Genomic DNA, 21,060 nt, shown 5'->3' with positions numbered 1-21,060 from the left:
CCTCAAAATTTAAGTGGAAAACCACACTACAAGCTGATCCAACTTTGATGTAATGTCCTTAAAACAAGTCAAAATGAGGCTCAGTAGTGTGTGTGGCCTCCACATGCCTGTATGACCTCCCTACAATGCCTGGGCATGCTCCTGATGAGGTGGCGAATGGTCTCCTGAGGGATCTCCTCCCAGACCTGGACTAAAGCATCCGCCAACTCCTGGACAGTCTGTTGGTGGATGGAGCGAGACATGATGTCCCAGATGTGCTCAATTGGATTCAGGTCTGGGGAACGGGCAGGCCAGTCCATAGCATCAATGCCTTCCTCTTGCAGGAACTGCTGAAACACTCCAGCCACATGAGGTCTAGCATTGTCTTGCATTAGGAGGAACCCAGGGCCCACCGCACCAGCATATAGTCTCACAAGGGGTCTGAAGATCTCATCTCGGTACCTAATGGCAGTCAGGCTACCTCTGGCGAGCACATGGAGGGCTGTGCGGCCCCCCAAAGAAATGCCACCCCACACCCTGACTGACCCACCGTCAAACCGGTCATGCTGGAGGATGTTGCAGGCAGCAGAACGTTCTCCACGGCGTCTCCAGACTCTGTCACGTCTGTCACATGTGCTCAGTGTGAACCTGCTTTCATCTGTGAAGAGCACAGGGGTGACAGTGGCGAATTTGCCAATCTTGGTGTTCTCTGGCAAATGCCAAACGTCCTGCACGGTGTTGGGCTGTAAGCACAACCCCCACCTGTGGACGTCGGGCCCTCATACCACCCTCATGGAGTCTGTTTCTGACCGTTTGAGCAAACACATGCACATTTGTGGCCTGCTGGAGGTCATTTTGCAGGGCTCTGGCAGTGCTCCTCCTGCTCCTCCTTGCACAAAGGCGGAGGTAGCGGTCCTGCTGCTGGGTTGTTGCCCTCCTACGGCCTCCTCCACGTCTCCTGATGTACTGGCCTGTCTCCCTGTAGCGCCTCCATGCTCTGGACACTACGCTGACAGACACAGCAAACCTTCTTGCCACAGCTCGCATTGATGTGCCATCCTGGATGAGCTGCACTACCTGAGCCACTTGTGTGGGTTGTAGACTCCGTTTCATGCTACCACTAGAGTGAAAGCACTGCCAGCATTCAAAAGTGACCAAAACATCAGCCAGGAAGCATAGGAACTGAGAAGTGGTCTGTGGACCAGTCCTTTATTGGGGGTGTCTTGCTAATTGCCTATAATTTCCACCTGTTGTCTATTCCATTTGCACAACAGCATGTGAAATTTAAGTGGACAGTTTGATTTCACAGAAGTGTGATTGACTTGGAGTTACATTGTGTTGTTTAAGTGTTCCCTTTATTGTTTTGAGCAGTGTATAAACTTGGCTACTCCAAACATTGACAACACATCTCTCTTATCATGCTCCCCCCCCATCTATTCTCACTCTAAATAAATAAACAGTATCTCTGGGGACCAGGTGTCTAATGGCAGCATTGTGTGTGAGCAGCTGCTCTGGTTTCTCTTTCAAGTTCTCACTTTTCCCTCCACTGTCTTATGCTGGATGATGTCTGGCCCCATTCTGTCAGGAGGATGGTAAGGCTGAATATTGACAAAGGCAAAACCGTGGGAAGTAGGGGTGCTGAGGGTTCTCTGAAAAATAAGAAAAAATATATATATATTTCGAAATAAATATTTTTTCCCAACATTATTGCACTGGGAATTTACTAGTATTAGTGGACTGATATAAACATCTTTAGCGCGGGCAAACATATTTTTTCAGCATCTCCGCTTTGGCAAGAAAGGTAGTTGTATATCTTGCAGGATTCAATACTTGGAATTGTAAGAGTTGTTGCCCTGTCCCTTTCTCTGCGATTGTCATTCTAATAGAATCCAGAAAGAACAAAACCCTGTCCTCAAACATTTACATCAAAAGGTGCAAAGTTATGGGCAAAGACACAAAACATCCATATCAAATTAAATAATTTTCTTGATCATATAACATGGAAAACAACCACTTTGTGCAGTATTAATTTACCATCCTTACAAACCACTTAATATAAATGTACATTACTGTATTGTACATAGGCTGTTCATCTAGGTTTGTCCCTGTATACTTTCTATCACCATGAAGAAAAACAATGCACAATACAGTAATTGAGTACATTGAGACATCAAGTGGTTTGTGATGATATTATGTGCCTCAGTTGGTAGAGCATGGCGCTTGCAATGCTAGGGTAATGGGTTCGATTCCCACGGGGGACCAGTACGAACAAGTATTTACATGTATGCACTCTCTACTGTAAGCGCAACATGAAAAAAAAAAAGGAGCGTATGCTTTTATCGTTGGCTTTTCTACAGAAATGTTTGGTAATCGACTAGGAATGCCTTTAAGATCGACCAGTTGATCGCGATCGACCGCTGATCTAGGACATACGCTGTAGTTTACTTGAGGATTGAAAAGTCGAACGGGCGCGTGGGCAAATTGAAACGTCATTGCGCGAACAAACACTTGAGTCGAGAGAAGAAATGTGGTCGAGCAAGCAGAGGACGGGTGCCGCAAGCGCAGGCCAGCGTGGTGCGCGCAAACTGAGAGCTTGTGAGTGCGACTGAGTGAGCAGAACTGCATTTTCCACATGCAGTAGCCTTAAATTAATTTGAGAGCAGAGATTTTTGTTCGCCTGAAGAAATACTTACTACATGTCAACAATGGGCCCCGTGTAGCTCAGTTGGTAGAGCATGGCGCTTGCAACGCCAGGGTTGTGGGTTCGATTCCCACGGGGGGCCAGTATGAAAAATAAAAAATTAATGTATGCACTCACTAACTGTAAGTCGCTCTGGATAAGAGCGTCTGCTAAATGACTAAAATTAAAATGTAAAACTCCGAAATTACTGCACTCACAAATACGCAGCGTCCCCACACTATTGTATTTTCTCCCCCTCACACCAATTTTTCAGTTTGCTCTCCAAAATCAATTTTGCGCTCGCAACTGCTTACTATAATTTTATAACAGGGGAAATGCTAGCCAATGAACATAGTCTACTAGCAGTCTACTGAAACTCGATTGGTCAGGTTTTTGGACCAATCACAGCTTGACTGCTCTCTAACTGGATTTTGGACCATAGAGATGAAAGAGGACCGAGAAAGGTGAACGATTGCTGAGTCATTCCTACAAAGTGGTTCCTTTTCTGTCCCCAGGAAAAATCACTTATTATTTAGTGTAAAATGTGGATTCCAAAAGGCTTTAAATATAAGGTCAGGTATCCTTTACCTTAAACACAAAAATATGAATCTTGAAAGGGAATTTTATGCATTTTTAACATTTTTGTGTGTGGATGTATGTGTTTTTGCCATGTACCCGGGTGTTATTCATCTTCCACGAGAAATATGACTTAAAATAATAGCATATTTAAAATCTTTCGTCATTATTTTATAGTCCTAGTTAAATTCTCTCCCGTCAAATATTATAATAATAATTGTATTTATTATTATTTAATTTAAGATTTTCAGTGTGTCCCTAATATCACTTTCGCATAGTCTGTGGATGAATAGTGCAAAGTCCATGGATGAGAGGATCATCGTGGACCAGGCGGACGGTTCGTGAGCACCACGGCATGGGGGAAGAAACTGTTCAGGTGGCGGGAGGTTTTGGTCGTGATTGACCTGAACCGTTTGCCGAGGGGGTGGAAGGGGTCGGCGATTATCTTTCCTGCACGCTTCCTTGCCCTGCAGTCATGCAGAACCTCGATGGAGGGCAGGTAGCAGCCAATGACCATCTCAGCAGACCGGACAATCCGTTGCAGTGATGGAAGAGGTGAGGATGGACTCGATGATGGTCATTTAGAACTGAATCAGTACACACAGCATTCAAAGGAGGACTGAGGACAAAACAACACCACGCATTCACCAAACATTGCATTGAGGAAAACAGATTTTTTTTTAAATAGCAATTGTCTGACTGGGAACTACCATTGTCTATATATGACATAATCATTTATATTTGGCATTGGAAGTTTTATTTAATACAGTCAGTAATCACATTGGGATTAAGTGAGGACTTGGTGGGCTATATATTCTTTAAATTAGGTTTTACTTTATGTGTTCGCTCCCATGTGTTGGTAAGGGCACAGATGACAGACAGGTAGGATTCCAGTGGTTTAATAACGCTGAAGATGCACAGGCACGGAACAATACAGCACAGTTTATGTAGTATGGATGGGCTAAGGCACTTAGAGGTCTGGCAACTTCCTTCAACCAAAGTGCAAGTAAAGAGAAATAAAGATACAATAGTGAATGACAGAGTACAATCTCCAATGCACATCTCTTATAAACAATATGCATGGCTATAACATGAATATGATGACTTAATGCTATACAGGACCATACAGCGCCATCAAACGACTTTGACTGCACAAATTTGAGATCAAAGGGGTGCCGCCGCATGTGTACTACAAAACACAGTACCATTATCTTCAGTAAAGGGCTACAACTGCACAATGAACTTGAATACCTCTAAACAGTTAAATACAATGTAATACCCATATAATGATGTACCATACACGTATACAATTACAGGGCATATGAACGACGCACTGGGGGACATTATCCTATTCAAATACAGGGTTAAATGTCCGAAATTATATGACAACCAAAACAGAGCTGGCCAGCTCACAATAGCTAGCTCGCAGTAGAAACGACTAATTAGCATAACCATAAATATATAATTATCATCGCAGAGTGCATCTTTACACATAAACACCTGAAAGATATGAAATATGTACTTACATATCAACAAGGACGCACACTGGCCTTGGCTAACACAATGAAAGCTAACTGGTGTGAAAACAAGGATGGCTGGAACTTTCTCTCGCTTGACTCCTCTCGATCTTCTTCTCTGACCTCGAGATCACCCAGCATGCTCTGATCCACTTGACCGGTGGGCGGAGCTACAGCTCTGATATGATTAACTACAACAACAAAACATATTTATTTTTTTATTTCACCTTTATTTAACCAGGTAAGCCAGTTGAGAACAAGTTCTCATTTACAACTGCGACCTGGCCAAGATAAAGCAAAGCAGTGCGATAAAAACAACAACAAGTTAAGCCTTTTGTACATAGGAAGTCTCACTTACATACGACTTCTGCTATCAGAATACGAAGATCGCATTGAAAAGACGGGTATAGACGCAGAAAAGTCGCTTTGTGGTCTGATTTTGTTCAGATCTGGCTGACCACTTCAGGAGGTGGTCAGGGCTGCATAATTTGTGTGCGGATTTCTACTCAGTCTGGACGCAGTTAGGCTACCGAAAGCGCATACAGTGGGTGACCTCATCAGCACTCCTCCCACAAGTCTCCAGAAAACGTGTGTTTTGGGACGGAGAGGAACCTTTTCATTATAATTTCGGAGGAAATACGTTCCTAGCACGTGATGAACGTGTTGCTGGCCTCATAAATGCTAGCCAGCAAGCTAATATTTATAAAAAATGATTTGTTTGGCTAAAGTTATGCTTATCCGTTTGCAATCCCTTTAGTGTTGCTTGCTGGCTAGTTACAGAGGTTAGCTGGCTAGTTAGCTACAGTAGTGAGATGCCTGAACAGTCGTCACTAGTTACCACAGTCACGAAGTCATAAACCTTGTCTATTTCTACAATGTATCTTCTTAAAATGTGATTTTAAACCTAACCTAACCTAAATTAAGACCAAAAAGCACATTATTTGTTTTCATTTGTATTTATTACGGATCCCCATTAGTGGCTACCAAGGCAGCAACTACTCTTCCTGGAGTCCAACCACAATTTACATACAATAAAACAATACATAACACAACACCTTATTACACACTACTCTACCATAACATATTTACAATACAAAATCAATAATACAGCAAAATAACAATATTAAAATGTGTGTGTAGAGTGCGTGTGTTAGCATGTGTTTGCGAATGCTATGTGTGTGCCTGTGTGTGTGTGGTTCTCTTCACCGTCCGCAACGTTCCATAAAGTGTAGTTTTATCCGTTTTTTAAATCTGATTTTACTGCTTGACTGAGTTACATGATGTGGAATAGAGTTCCATGTTGTCATTGCTCTTTGTAGTACTGTGCTTTTCCCGTAGTCTGTTCTGGACTTTGGGACTGTGAAGAGACTGGTGGCATGTCTCGTGGGGTATGCATGGGTGTCCGAAACAGACAGCTCAGTACATTCAGCTTGTCTACACCTCTATAAAAAACAAGCAGTGATGAAGTCAATCTCTCTTCCACTCTAAGCCAGGAGAGACTAACACACATGTCATTAATGTTAGCTCTCCGTGTACTTTTAAGGGCCAGCCATGCTGCCCTGTTCTGAGCCAACTGTAATTTTCCCAAGTCCCTCCTTGTGGCACCTGACCACACTACTGAACAGTAGTCTAGGTGCAACAAAACTAGGGCCTGTAGGACCTGCCTTGTTGATAGTGTTGTTAAGAAGGCAGAGCAGCGCTTAATTATGGACATACTTCTCCCCATCTTAGCTACTGTTGTATCAATATGCTTTGACCATGAACGTTTACAATCCAGGGGTACTCCAAGCAGTTTAGTCACCTCAACTTGCTCAATTTCCACACTATTCATTACGAGATGTAGTTGAGGTTTAGGGTTTAGTGAATGATTTGACCCAAATACAATGCTTTTAGTTTTGGAAATATTTAGGACTAGCTTATTCCTTGCCAACCATTCCGAAACTAACTGCAACTCTTTATTAAGTGTTGCAGTTATTTCAGTTGCTGTAGCAGCTGACGTGTATAGTGTTGAGTCATCCGCACACATAGACACACTGGCTTTACTCAAAGTAAAGATGGAAAAAAGTAAGGGGCCTAAACAGTTGCCCTTGGGAATTCTTGATTCTAGCCCTGTTGACTTTGTGGCTGTGGTAACTAGTGGAAACCTGCCTGAACCGGAGGGCACTTCAGCAGGGTGGAAATAAATCAGAGAGGAAGAGGCGAAGCGAGAGGATTTACTCTGCCCAAATTCTGTCCGCGTGAGATAAGCCATTTTTTGTATGGAGGTTTATGAGAGTTCCGTGAGGCTTATTTGATCTAATAGAAGTTTCTTAATGTGTAGTCTGTTACAAATGTACTGACATAAATGGATGCACGTGGCATTCTGGAAACTTTGAGAAAAACGACTTAGTTGTGCCTGTTGTTCACACGCGTATCTGCCCTCTCATTGGCTAGAATGGGCCCACCTGATCTCGCCTCCTCCCGCCTGCCTTCCATATTTGAAGACGTATTTCCATTGTTGGCGCAGTCACGCGACTATCTTGTCAATATAATAGATAATATTTTAATAAATATAGTGGGGAATCATCTGTGACCTTTGAAAGGAATGAAAAGATGTACATATATTTTCCTCTGAGGCCAACCTGCCTCCAAATGCATATCAACAATAATGTTCTATCTCTCGAAGGTTCTCATCATTTCTCACGCTCCTTGTACCTTTCCCCCCCCCTGTGACATAATCAGCCATCAAAGAAAATGCAAGCATACACGATATCTGTCTCAGATTGGATGAAGGCATTATCAGCCATTTGATCTTCTGAGGCTCATTGTCAGAAACAATATGCTGCTTTTTCCACAGTGATGGCACAAACCTTTTTTTCTCATCAATATGTTCCCCATGAGAAAACTGCATGCATGACCATACTTATTATCTGCAAAGTATTGCACGTGCATGGTGAAATGCTGATTATTTGGGTTCATCAAATTGACAACCTAAAATGTGAGGTAGAAATGGAAGTGTTCAGTAAAAGTACAAATGGCTCTAGGGACATGCTGCTGATTAGGTTACATCTTTCAAATCAAATCAAATCAAATGTTATTTGTCACATACACGTGTTTAACAGATGTTATAGCGGGTGTAGCGAAATGCTTGTCAAGATTACATTTGAGGATTAGTTACTATGCCTCGGATCAAAAGCATATGCATCTGGAGATTCATAAGATACATCATTCAAATAAAAAAGAATGCCTTTGCCATTACCATAGAAATTCCATTTTTTCAGACGTTTTCCTGTACATAACTTGTTCCCAGACCCCAGACCAACTAAATGCTGACACCTAGTGGTAAGAAAATAATTACAATAACATAGCTTTTCACATAGTGGGTTATTGTCCAATCATCTTGATAGATTTCAAAGAACTGGACAGGTGAAAACAAATTTCCAGGAGCCATCCACCCCATTGCATTCACCTGCCCTGTCCTACCAGAAATAAATGAAAGGGGATGCAGAAACGCAATGAAGCATCTTTAGGTTGATGAAATTATGATGCACAGTAAGGTCTATGCAAAAGTACAGTCATATGAATTCATGCATTGAACAATATAGACTACATATTATGTTGATCTAATCATAAAAGCAAAGCAGTGTTCATACTGCACTGTAAAGTTTATGGACTAAATGAATATCCTCTGGTACCAATTACAAAAACACAATCAGTTCTGTTTTTTAATTGAAATATAAAAGCTTTTATATCATATTATTGTGGTAAATTGTTAACTCCTGCATCTCCAGATGTAAATTATCAGGATGTATTACGTAAATACAGTATTATCACCGATTGAACAATGAATTTATACAAATCTTTGGTATTACATGATCTCTTTTAAGAAACACTCCCCTCCCTCATGATGTTCTCAACCACGTCCGCATCCCATAGCGGTAGTATCACGTCAACACAATGATCAACCTCGTTTATTATAATGGGAAACGCGCATTTTTCTCAACTAAGCCTCAGAAAATCTGTGTTGTGTAACTTGCTACTTCATATACTGCAACCGCATCTAAGATAAAATCGCTGTCCAAACTGCGGTAAGCCTAAATGTTGTATGATTTGGGTAGCTAGCCAGCTACCAGCTAGCCTGTTTATGTGGTAATGTTAGGCCGCAGTCTTTTGTATTTCGTCGAGCATGCATTTGGCGTCTTGGCGGAAAATACACGTTTTATTGGGTGCACGCTACGATAAGATGCATTATACTTTTAAAATATATTCATGGCCTGTCACTTCATAATGATGCAACTATCTGTTTTGTATGTCAGCTTCCGCAAAAGTTGTTGGTTTTTCCTCAGTAAACGTGGTTAGTTGATGCCAATACAATTCAGCAAACTTGTTTAACTAGTTAGTTAGCTGCATTGGGGAGGAGCACATGGAATCAACTAGCTATTTACATACAAAATCCAAAACATGCATCGCAATAGCTGCCAACTACAAAAATATTTGTTTAGCTACAGTTGATGTCGGAAGTTTACATACACTTAGGTTGGAGTCATGAAAACTCGTTTTTCAATCACTCCACACATTTCATGTTAACAAACTATAGTTTTGGCAAGTCGGTTAGGACATCTCCTTTGTGCATGACACAAGTAATTTTTCCGACAATTGTTTACAGACAGATTATTTCACTGTATCACAATTCCAATGGGGTCAGAAGTTTACATACACTAAATTGACTGTGCCTTTAAACAGCTTGGAAAATTCCAGAAAATTATGTCATGGCTTTAGAAGCTTCTGATAGGCTAATTGACATCATTTGAGTCAATTGGAGGTGTACCTGTGGATGTATTTCAAGGCCTACCTTCAAACTCAGTGCCTCTTTGCTTGACATCATGGGAAAATCTAAAGAAATCAGCCAAGACCTCAGAAAAACAATTGTAGACCTCCACAAGTCTGGTTCATCCTTGGGAGCAATTTCCAAACGCCTGAAGGTACCACGTTCATCTGTACAGACAATAGTACGCAAGTATAAACACCATGGGACCACGCAGCCGTCATACCGCTCAGGAAGGAGACGTGTTCTGTCTCCTAGAGATGAACGTACTTTGGTGCGAAAAGTGCAAATCAATCCCAGATCAACAGCAAAGGACCTTGTGAAGATGCTGGAGGAAACAGGTACAAAAGTATCTATATCCACAGTAAAACAAGTCCTATATCGACATAACCTGAAAGGCTCCTCAGCAAGGAAGAAGCCACTGCTCCAAAACCGCCATAAAAAAGCCAGACTACGGTTTGCAACTGCACATGGGGACAAAGATCATACTTTTTTGGTCTGATGAAACAAAAATAGAACTGTTTGGCAATAATGACCATCATTATGTTTGGAGGAAAAAGCGGTGGCTTGCAAGACGAAGAACACCATCCCAACCGTGAAGCACGGGGGTGGCAGCATCATGCTGTGGGGGTGCTTTGCTGCAGGAGGGACTGGTGCACTTCACAAAATAGATGGCATCATGAGGAAGGAAAATTATGTGGATATATTGAAGCAACATCTCAAGACATCAGTCAGGAAGTTAAAGCTTGGTCGCAAATGGGTCTTCTAAATGGACAATGACCACAAGCATACTTCCAAAGTTGTGGTAAATGGCTTAAGGACAACAAAGTCAAGGTATTGGAGTGGCCATCACAAAGCCCTGACCTCAATCCTATAGAACATTTGTGGGTAGAACTGAGAACGTGTGTGCGAGCAAGGAGGCCTACAAACCTGACTCCGTTACACCAGCTCTGTCTGGAGGAATGGGCCAAAATTCACCCAACTTATTGTGGGAAGCTTGTGGAAGGCTACCTGAAACGTTTGACCCAAGTTAAACAATTTAAAGGCAATGCTACCAAATACTAATACTTCTGACCCACTGGGAATGTGATAAAATAAATACTAAATACTACTATTATTCTGACATTTCACATTCTTAAAATAAAGTGGTGATCCTAACTGACTTAAGACAGGGCATTTTTTACTAGGATTAAATGTCAGGAATTGTGAAAAACTGAGTTTAAATGTATTTGGCTAAGGTGTATGTAAACTTCCGACTTCAACTGTATCTGTAGTGTAGCTTGTCTTATAGGAGATGCATGGGTTAGCAGATATTTCAAGACTTGTATAGTATTTTGGTCACATTGTACTCAGGTTGGCATGAATACATTTTTAATATACATTTCTAAAGGAGATATTGTTTCTGTCACTGTGACATTCATTCATGATCTGTCACTGTACATGTTTTGGTAATAGTGTCATATATAAACATGATCTGTTATTTGAGTATTATAAATGCATAATAACCTTTATGATTGAAATCTGGATTGACTACTGTCCATGTCATCACCAGGTTGCAGTATATCATAGGTTTAGATGACCACAACTTTTGAGCCTATAGAACTAAGAAAATTTACCAACTTTTCTAATCATCAGGGTGATTTTCTACAGTGTGATCAGCTCAGAGAAAGAGGAGCACTCAGACAAACTTAAACACACAAGACAAAGAGAAACGTTGGAGTCTCTGCGATGGCAGGAGGACGAAGAGGGGCGAACCGCACTGCTTACTGCAGGTCTCCACTGAGCAGTGAGCCAGGCTCGGTCGGCAACGGCAACCACTCTACCAGCTCCCCAGTCACAGGGGTGCGCTCTCGGACAAGGTGAGAGGACAAGGGCATAGTATGGGGTGTCTGGGTTCTGCATAGTGCACTGTGATATGTTGTTGTAAGAGTGATTTGTTTATGTTGCATAGTGAAAGGAAAGGGGATACCTAGTCAGTTGTAGAACTGAATGCATTCAACTGAAATGTGTCTTCCTCATTTAACCCAGCCCCTCTGAATGAGAGAGGTGCGGAGGGCTGCCTTAATCAACATCCACGTCTTCGGCGCCCTGGGAACAGTGGGTTAACTGCCTTCCTCAGGGGCAGAACGACAGATTTTTACCTTGTCAGCTCTGGGATTCGATCCAGCAACCTTTCGGTTACTGGCCAAATGCTCCTACCCGCCAGGCTACCTGCCGCCCCAGTGTGTAGGCCTATACCACAGTCCTGTTGTTATGGAGGGTGATAATAGTTATAGGCTATAGAGTCTTTAGATATGAACCTGTATTAACACAAAGTATTTTTGAAAGCCCTTGATCATGTGTGTTCTAGGAACTGCTCAGGAACGGGCATCTCCAGCCCCCCCTTGGCAGCCCATACGGTGGTCCCTCTGAAGCACTGCAAGATCCCAGAGTTATCCATGGACAGGAATGTGCTGTTCGAGCTGCACCTGTTCTTCTGCCACCTCATCGCCCTCTTTGTCCACTATGTCAACATCTACAAGACTGTGTGGTGGTACCCCCCCTCACATCCCCCCTCACACACCTCGCTGGTGAGTCCCCCCACTCTGACTCTCACTGACTGATGATGTTATCTGACTGTTGCTGTTAGCTGTCTGTAATCTGTCTGTTAGGGTTTGTTTGTGGCTCACTTTGGGAGGTGATTGGCTTGTGTATGGGTTTGTTTGGTTGTGTGTTTGGTGTCTTCATTACCATTATGTGTGGGTTTGTTTGGTTGTGTGGTGACTTCATTACCATTGTGTGAGGGTTTGATTGTATTTGACCACATATTAGTGGCAATAGTATCAGGTTTGATAATGTTACTGCAGATTTGATAAATGATTGACAATGTCCCGTTTAGGAGGAGGTCCGGGTGTGCATATTTGCAGTGTCCATTCTTTGTGCTTTGACATCTGACAAATTACATCGGAAAAGGGATTCCTTTCCAAATGTTGTCACTATACTGTTATAAATTATGTCACTTCTCATGGCATGCTAACTTAGTTTCCAGTAAGTAATACAACATCATAATAAAATGTTTTGTCTGATGCAGAACTTCCACCTCATCGACTATAACATGCTGGTGTTCACAGTCATCATACTGGCTCGTAGGCTGATTGCAGCGATTGTAAAAGAGGTAGGAATTCACACCGCTTGGCAAGTTTTATATTATAGATTTGTTATAAACAATTCAACAATGTGCATCTCTTTAATAATGCAATTGTTATTCTGTGATATTTGTCAATGTATGTTTTTTTCCGGCACCTCTATCTGTTTCTGTTTTTCTCAAACCGCTCAGGTCTGTTTCTGTCCCTCAGGTGAATAATACCTTATTGGCATAACAAACATCATGTCTGTCTGACCCTGCCTCTCTCTCTCGGCCTCTCCAGGCGTCCCAGAGTGGGAAGCTCTCGTTCCCTCACTCCATCTTCCTAGTGATGGCACGGTTCGCTGTGCTCACACTGACGGGCTGGAGTCTGTGTCGCTCCCTCATATACCTCTTCAGGACCTACTCTGTCCTCAGCCTCCTCTTCCTCTGTTACCCGTGAGTATGGACCAGCCGTCAGGCCTCAATATCACAACCATTCAAGCCAGACTTCACAATGACACAGAGACAGTTATACATAGCGTACTACCTGCCAAACCACGTCACTAGTATCGACCTTCACTAGAGCTCAGAGCACTCATCACAGTACCGACTCAATTCAAGATTTGATTCCTATGATCTGAATAGACACAAATATACCCCTGTCAGTTTGGAATAGTTTGGGACCTGAAACCTCTGAAATCCCCTGTTTCCATAGGTTCGGTATGTACATTCCCTTTTTCCGGTTGAACTGCGACTTCCGCCGGGTGGGGCCACTCTCACCCATCACCAGCATCGGGTCGAAGGAGGTGGGCAGCGTGGGGCGCGGGCGGGACTACCTGACGGTGCTGAAAGAGACGTGGAAGCAGCATACCAGCCAACTGTATGGGGTCCAGGCCATGCCCACACATGCCTGCTGCCTCTCCCCAGACCTAATCCGTAAGGAGGTGGAGTACCTGAAGATGGACTTCAACTGGAGGATGAAGGAGGTGCTGGTCAGCTCCATGCTCAGTGCCTACTACGTGGCCTTCGTACCTGTATGGTTTGTTAAGGTGAGTAAATATAACTGACTTCCACTGTTATAACTGAGGAGTGTTATGTATGTTGCAGGATGCACTAGTCCAATTCTCTATGAAGTAGGGTGCTGTGATGACTGAGATTTGAGAAATTAGGGTCTACTGTCAGAGCTGTTTGTTTGTTTTGCCTCATAGGGCAGCATTGTTATATATCGCCAACTAGATATGTCAACATCATCAGATAGAATAGTTGCATTTCTTAATGCCTGCAGTTGTAATGTACTATATGTCTGAGGTGCTGTGTTTTTCTATCTTCGGATTCTGGTTGTGTGCTGGTCCTCTGAAGAGCACACAGTACGTGGACAAGCGCTGGTCCTGTGAGCTCTTCATCCTGGTGTCTGTCAGTACCTCAGTCATCCTCATGAGACACCTGCTGCCCCCGCGCTATTGTGACCTGCTCCACAAGGCTGCAGCACACCTGGGCTGCTGGCACAAAGTAGACCCTTCTCTCTGCTCCAATGTCCTGCAGCACATGTACGTATCACTAGTAAGGAGGCGTCACGGCCTGAGGAGCACTGATGATATCATTGAGGTTTTGGGAGGGATTATAACACTAATTACTCTAGTAATAACATGTTGTTAATTGTTGTATATTACTACAGTTATTACAGTGCTATGACACCGGTATAACAACTGAATATAAATCATTAATCTGGTATTTGAACCCTTTCTCTCCTACAGATGGACGGAGGAGTACATGTGGCCCCAGGGTGTCCTGGTCAAACACAATAAGAATGTTTACAAGGCCATGGGGCACTACAATGTGGCTGTCCCCTCAGACGTCTCCCACTATCGCTTCTATGTAAGTAACACCAACTGCAAGACTGTTGTTGTTTGAGCCTCAGGCAGCCACAGCTAAAGGGCTGGTTGTACTTCCAGAGATTGTTTGTTCAATAACAACATGCCTCCTCTTTTTTTTCTTCTATTTTTATCCTTTAGTTTTTCTTCAACAAGCCCTTACGAATATTGAACATCCTCATCATCTTGGAAGGTGCTATGATATTCTACCAGCTCTACTCGTTGATATGCTCAGAAAAGTGGCATCAGACGATATCCTTGGCTTTAATTCTCTTTAGCAACTACTACGCCTTCTTCAAGCTTCTCAGAGACAGAATAGTCTTAGGCAAGGCCTACTCATACTCAATCAGCTCATCCGACCAGAAGATAAGTTAAAGACAAGTTATTGTTGGTAATTTATCATGGAACAAGAAAAACATGCACGAAAGTGTCATTGTTGTTTTTGTTCTGATCTGCCATAATAAAAAATATAAATATTTTTGTATTCCTTTCAAGGTTGTGCCTGTGATTTTTTTTGTAGTTGAACTCTTGAGTTGACCATGCTATGTGGTGTCTCCGTTATGTTTGTTTTGTTTCCACTAGAGGGCTCTATACCACTCCCTACAACTGTTAACTATATTGACATCTGTTGGTGAAAATAAGTAATTTTTTCAATATAGATATTAGAAATGCAGCATTTCAATATATTCAAGGAGTGAATGATTAACAAAAAAAGTGTCAGTATATAGTGTATATATAGCTAGGTTGTGTTGCTCATTATTTTATTAAAATGTGACTTCGCAGAAGACATTGCTCCCTAAACCTGCTAATAACTTAATTCAAAAATTGTACAATTTCTTCATGGGCCTCAACTCTCTACAGGCTGGTGACATTTTTCTGAAGAGAGTATTGGTATTTTTCCAAGGGTATCTTGTGAAATAATGTTCAATTCACCCCTTTTTCTTGGCAAGCAGGTCTATCTGACTGAGTCACATTGAATGCACTGGAGCATCCTTCAACAACCATCCCATAGGACCTCAATTACCTGTCTTGCACTCTCCATTCAGGGCTTGACCACTCAGACTTGTGAAACCCTTAGAACAGGGTTCTTCAATTCCGGTCCTGGAGGGCCGAAACACCTCTGTTTTTCATCCTCTCCTTCTAATCGGGCTAATTCAGACCTGGGACACCAGGTGAGTGCAATTAACTACCAGCTAGAAATAAAAAACAGAAGTGTTTCGGCCCTCCAGGACCGGAATTGAAGAACCCCTGCCTTAGAATAATGTGACAATGGGTGGATTTGATTATGCTGAGCCGCACGGCACCGGTCTATGGCCCGTGACGTGAACGGGCAAAAGTGGTGAGGAAGAAGCACCCTTCTCAAATCGAACAGTAATCTGCGCTGCCGGCCATGTCAACAAGGCAGCATGGTACATCGTCCAGAAACATTCAACATCTCTTTTCTATAAACTAGTTTTCATTGGGAAGCCAGATAAAGCGTTTTTATCAAACGCAATCAGTTTTGCATGTGAAAACTTAATCCTACTCATTACTCCACGTGCTTAATTATGTCACTTTTTGAGACGACTTCACCATGGGCTTTGAAAGGGGCACCTGGCTCACGCCGGGAGGCAGCCTAGTTCCGAATGCAATCAACTTTCAACCGGTGCAAAACACGCCTACCTGGGCGCCTGGGTCAAAACTAACAGAATCCCCTCAATTATAGTGTATGTTCCCACTCATTGGATCCCATTCCAATGGGGGAAAATGTAGTATCTGGCCCTTTTAAAAGCTGCAAAATGTTTATTTTTGGGCAACCCCACCAAATTCACAAATCAATTTTGATTATAGATCTGTTATCATTGAAAACAAATCTAAGAAATGGTAGATCTATGTGTACTATTTCTATGCTTCCCGTCTTTAACTTTCGGTTTTGTACACCAGCTTCAAACAGATGAAAATACTATATTTTTGGTTTTCGAAAATATATTTCTCAGTTTAGATGGTACAATGATTCTCTACACTTCTTGCTTGTTTTGTTACATAACCTGATATTAGGCAAAATATTAGAATTTGTGCACATTTTACATTTTAGTCATTTAGCAGACGCTCTTATAGTTAGTGAGTGCATACACATTTTGTTCTTCCATATTGGCCCCCGTGGGAAACGAACCCACAACCCTGGCGTTGCAAGCGCCATGCTCTACCAACTGAGCTACAGGGGACCTTTTAAAGGTACCATCTAGACCGCTGTGAAATATATTTTTTAATAACCAGAAATATTATTTTAAGCTGTTTGAAGCTGGTGTACAAAGCCGAAAGTAAACTAAATTTACAAACGGGAAGCATAGAAATAGCGCACATAGAACAGTTCTACCCCTTCTTAGTCTTAAGAATGACATATCTATAAATTAGATTTCTATGTGAATTTGGTCGGGAAGTCCAAAAAGTTATATATTGCAACTTTAAGTGCAGGATAAAGACAGCTCTGTGGTTGGTCAGTGCGCTCCAAGTGCCACACTTGGGATTGTATACTGAACAAAAATATAAATGCAACATGTAAAGTGTTGGTCCCATGTTTCATGAGCTGAAATAAAAGATCCCAGAAATTTTCCATACGCACCAAAAGCTTATTTCTCTCAAATTGTGTGCACAAATTCGTTTACATTCCTGTTAGTGAGCATTTCTCCTTTGCCAAGATAATCCGTCCACCTGACAGGTGTGGCATATCAAGAAGCTGATTAAAAAGCATGATCATTACACAGGTGCACCTTGTGCTGGGGACAATAAAAGGCCATTCTGAAATGTGCAGTTTTGGCACACAACACAATGCCACAGTAATTAGCATGCTGACTCTAGGAATGTCCACCAGAGCTGTTGCCAGATAATTGAATGTTCATTTCTCTACCATAAGCCGCCTCCAACGTCGTTTTAGAGAATTTGGCAGTACGTCCAACCGGCCTCACTACCGCAGACCTCGTGTAACCACTCCAGCCCAGGACCTCCACATCCGGCTTCTTCACCTGCGGGATCATCTGTGACCGACCACCCGGACAGCTGATGAAAGTGAGGACTATTTCTGTCTGTAATAAATGCGTTTTGTGGGGGAAAACTCATTCTGATTGGCTGGGCCTGGCTCCCCAGTGGGTGGGCCTATGCCCTCCCAGGCTGCGTCCCTGCCCAGTCATGTGAAATACATAGAATATGGCCTAATGAATTTATTTCGATTGACTGATTTCCTTATATGAACTGTAACTCAGTAAAGTCGTTGAAATTGTTGCATGTTGTGTTTATATTTTTGTTCAGTATATTTAGGGTTTTCTATGAGGTTCTTGGACACAAGACTCGTGTAGTTTTTTCCAAATTAGACACCCTCAACCTTAATGAGAAACATTTTATAGGGAAAAGTGACGAGGTGTTCATTCAGCAGATTTTTCGTGCGTTTTACATTCGGTAAGTGATCTATTGTCTTCCGATAGACAAATTCATTTGTTCATGTCATTGACATGGTTTACTGCAAATTTAGATTTTTATTGATTTATATTATGCACTTCTTTTTCTTACTTGTAGTTTACAATATTGCGAGTGAATTACAGTGCCTTGCAAAAGTAACCATGAATACTCGAGGCTGTAATCGCTGCCAATGGTGCTTCAACAAAGTACTGAGTAAAGGGTCTGAATACTTATGTAAATGTGATATTCCAATTTGCATACCACCCCAACAGAGTCACAGATTATGCAATCTCTATTGCACTCCACACTGCCATTTCCCACCTGTACAAAAGGAACACCTACGTGAGAATGCTATTCATTGACTACAGCTCAGCGTTCAACACCATAGTGCCCTCAAAGCTCATCACTAAGCTAAGGACCCTGGGACTAAACACCTCCCTCTGCAACTGGATCCTGGACTTCCTGACGGGCCGCCCCCAGGTGGTAAGGGTAGGTAACAACACATCTGCCACGCTGATCCTCAACACGGGGGCCCCTCAGGGGTGCGTGCTCAGTCCCCTCCTGTACTCCTTAAGGCTTCTTAACAGCTTCTACCCCCAAGCCATAAGACTCCTGAACATCTAATCAAATGGCTACCCGGACAATTTGCATTCCCCCCCACCCCCTCTTGCTGCTACTCTCTGTTTATTATCTATGCATAGTGACTTTACCTCTACACACGTACACTACCGTTCAAAAGTTTGAGGTCACTTAGAAATGTCCTTGTTTTTAAAAGAAAATCACCTTTTTTGTCCATTAAAATAACATCAAATTGATCAGAAATACAGTGTAGACACAGTTAATGTTGTAAATGGCTATTGTAGCAGGAAACGGCTGATTTTTTTATGGAATATCTGCATATAATCAGTCCTGTGTTCCAATGGTACGTTGTGTTTGCTAATCCAAGTTTAGCATTTTAAAAGGCTAATTGATCATTAGAAAAACCTTTTGCAATTATGTTAGCACAGTTGAAAAATGTTGTGCTGATTAAAGAAGCAATAAAACTGCCCTTCTTGAGACTAGTTGAGTATCTGGAGCATCAGCAATTGTGGGTTCGATTACATGCTCAAAATGGCCAGAAACAAATCACTTTCTTCTGAAACTTGTCAGTCTATTCTTGTTCTGAGAAATGAAGGCTATTCCATGCGAGAAATTGCCAAGAAACTGAAGATCTCGTACAATGCTGTGTACTACTCCCTTCACAGAACAGCACAAACTGTCTCTAACCAGAATAGAAAGAGGAGTGGGAGGCCCCGGTGCACAACTGAGCAAGAGAACAAATACATTAGAGTGTCTAGTTTGAGAAACAGACGCCTCACAGGTCCTCAACTGGCAGCTTCATTAAATAGTACCTGCAAAACACCAGTCTCAACATCAACAGTGAAGAGGCGACTCTGGGATGCTGACCTTCTAGGCAGAGTTGCAAAGAAAAAGCCATATCTTAGACTGGCCAATAAAAAGACAGTGGAAAAAACACTGGACAGCGGAAGATTGGAAAAAAGTGGTATGGACAGACGACTCGAAGTTTGAGGTGTTCGGATCACAAAGAAGAACATTTGTGAGACGCAGACCAAATGAAAAGATGCTGGAGGAGTGCTTGATGCCATCTGGGGGTGCTTTGGTGGTGGTAAAGTGGGAGATTTGTACAGGGTAAAAGGGATCTTGAAGAACGAAGGCTATCACTCCATTTTGCAACGCCATGCCATACCCTGTGGACGGCGCTTGATTGGACCGAATTTCCTCCTGCATCAGGACAATGACCCAAAGCACAGCTCCAAACTATGCAATAACTATTTAGGGAAGAAGCAGTCATCTGGTATTCTGTCTATAATGGAGTGGCCAGCACAGTCACCGGATCTCAACCCTATTGAGCTGTTGTTGGAGCAGCTTGATCGTATGGTACGTAAGAAGTGCCCATCAAGCCAATCCAATTTGTGGTAGGTGCTCCAGGAAGCATGGGGTGAAATCTCTTCAGATTTCCTCAACAAATTGACAACTAGAATGCCAAAGGTCTGCAAGGCTGTAATTGCTGCAAATGGAGGATTCTTTGACGAAAGCAAAGTCTGAAGGAGACAATTATTATTTCAATTAAAAATCATTATTTCTAACCTTGTCAATGACTACATTTCCTATTCATTTTTCTATATTTCCTATTCAAACTCATTTCATGTATGTTTTCATGGAAAACAAGGACATTTCTAAGTGACCCCAAACTTTTGAACGGTAGTATACATGTTACCTCAATTACCTTGACTAACCTGTACCCCCACACATTGACTCTGTACCGGTACCCCCTGTATATAGCCTCAATACTGTTATTTTACTGCTGCTCTTTAATTATTTGTTATTTTTCTATTTTGCATATCTTTTTTTATTTGTAGTGATCTATTTTTTACTTAACACTTATTTTTCTTAAAACTTCATTGTTGGTTAAGGGCTTGTAAGTAAGCATTTCACTGTAAGGTCTACCACACCTGTTGTAGTATTTTGTGACAAATCAATTTCGATTTGATTTGATTTCTTTCTGTTTAAAAAAAAATGTTATTAGCAAAAATGTATAAAAACCTGTTTTTGCTTTGTCATTATGGGTTATTGTGTATAGATTGATGAGGGGAAAAAACTATTTCATCCATTTTAGAATAAGGCTGTAAAGTAACAAAATGTGGAAAAAGTCAAGGGGTCTGAATACTTTCCGAATGCACTGTATATAAAATCATTACACATGCATGATTATCCACAGGTTCTCAGCTACAGAAGTTGAAAGACTTGTTTGCAATCTGTTGTCAGACCAATTACAAGGAAATTATGCATTCTAAAAATTCCTCTCAGTGGAACTGTTTCACACAAGCCTGTTGTACAGGGACAGGCATTCTAAAATTAAGCCTCACCATTGGACGTTTTTCACACAAGCCTATATTATTACCTGGATGTGTGACCTTGTTCACCTTGAAAATGTAAAAAGCTAGTCAAAATTATGAATATTTTAGAATATTGCTAAAGCTCTGGTGGGGGTATTAGGTTATGTACATTCACCCTGGCAGCCATCCAGCCATGAA

At 42.0% G+C, this 21,060-nt stretch overlaps 1 protein-coding gene and 1 long non-coding RNA gene across 3 annotated transcripts; one reads left to right on the top strand and one right to left on the bottom strand.

The window, feature by feature from the left end:
• Window positions 1–1,364: 1,364 nt before the first annotated feature.
• Window positions 1,365–5,311, bottom strand: LOC121538790. The gene is made up of 3 exons (XR_005995248.2): window positions 5,111–5,311; window positions 4,762–4,943; window positions 1,365–1,628 (listed from the first exon to the last, which is right to left on the bottom strand). It is a non-coding gene; the product is annotated as an uncharacterized LOC121538790 (long non-coding RNA).
• A 3,335-nt stretch (window positions 5,312–8,646) lies between these two features.
• LOC121539215 (transmembrane protein 39B) lies at window positions 8,647–15,027 on the top strand. Of its 2 annotated transcripts, none has more exons than XM_041847546.2 (9): window positions 8,647–8,819; window positions 11,207–11,415; window positions 11,907–12,126; window positions 12,627–12,710; window positions 12,964–13,118; window positions 13,378–13,711; window positions 14,022–14,209; window positions 14,417–14,537; window positions 14,675–15,027. In XM_041847546.2, exons 2-9 carry the CDS (start codon window positions 11,285–11,287, stop codon window positions 14,906–14,908), a joined length of 1,467 nt encoding a protein of 488 aa, XP_041703480.1. In that variant the 5' UTR covers window positions 8,647–8,819; window positions 11,207–11,284; the 3' UTR covers window positions 14,909–15,027. The 2 variants fall into 2 exon arrangements, with proteins under 2 accessions (XP_041703480.1, XP_041703479.1); XM_041847545.2 differs by having other exon boundaries at window positions 11,192–11,415.
• The last annotated feature ends 6,033 nt before the right edge of the window (window positions 15,028–21,060 follow it).

This window comes from Coregonus clupeaformis, chromosome 25, assembly GCF_020615455.1.
Source record: "Coregonus clupeaformis isolate EN_2021a chromosome 25, ASM2061545v1, whole genome shotgun sequence".
Classification (NCBI taxonomy): Eukaryota; Metazoa; Chordata; class Actinopteri; order Salmoniformes; family Salmonidae; genus Coregonus; species Coregonus clupeaformis.
Note: the sequence above shows the minus strand (reverse complement) of the source record. Positions and strands in the feature narration are given on the sequence as shown.

What these genes read in the sequence shown, in the direction of transcription:
- LOC121539215 (XM_041847546.2), top strand. Translation starts at nt 11,285, where the DNA reads ATGGCAGGAGGACGAAGAGGGGCGAACCGCACTGCTTACTGCAGGTCT. An exon ending in TTGCAGCGATTGTAAAAGAG is followed by an intron (nt 12,711 to 12,963) that starts GTAGGAATTCAC and finishes CGGCCTCTCCAG; the next exon opens with GCGTCCCAGAGTGGGAAGCT. An exon ending in TACCTGTATGGTTTGTTAAG is followed by an intron (nt 13,712 to 14,021) that starts GTGAGTAAATAT and finishes GGTCCTCTGAAG; the next exon opens with AGCACACAGTACGTGGACAA.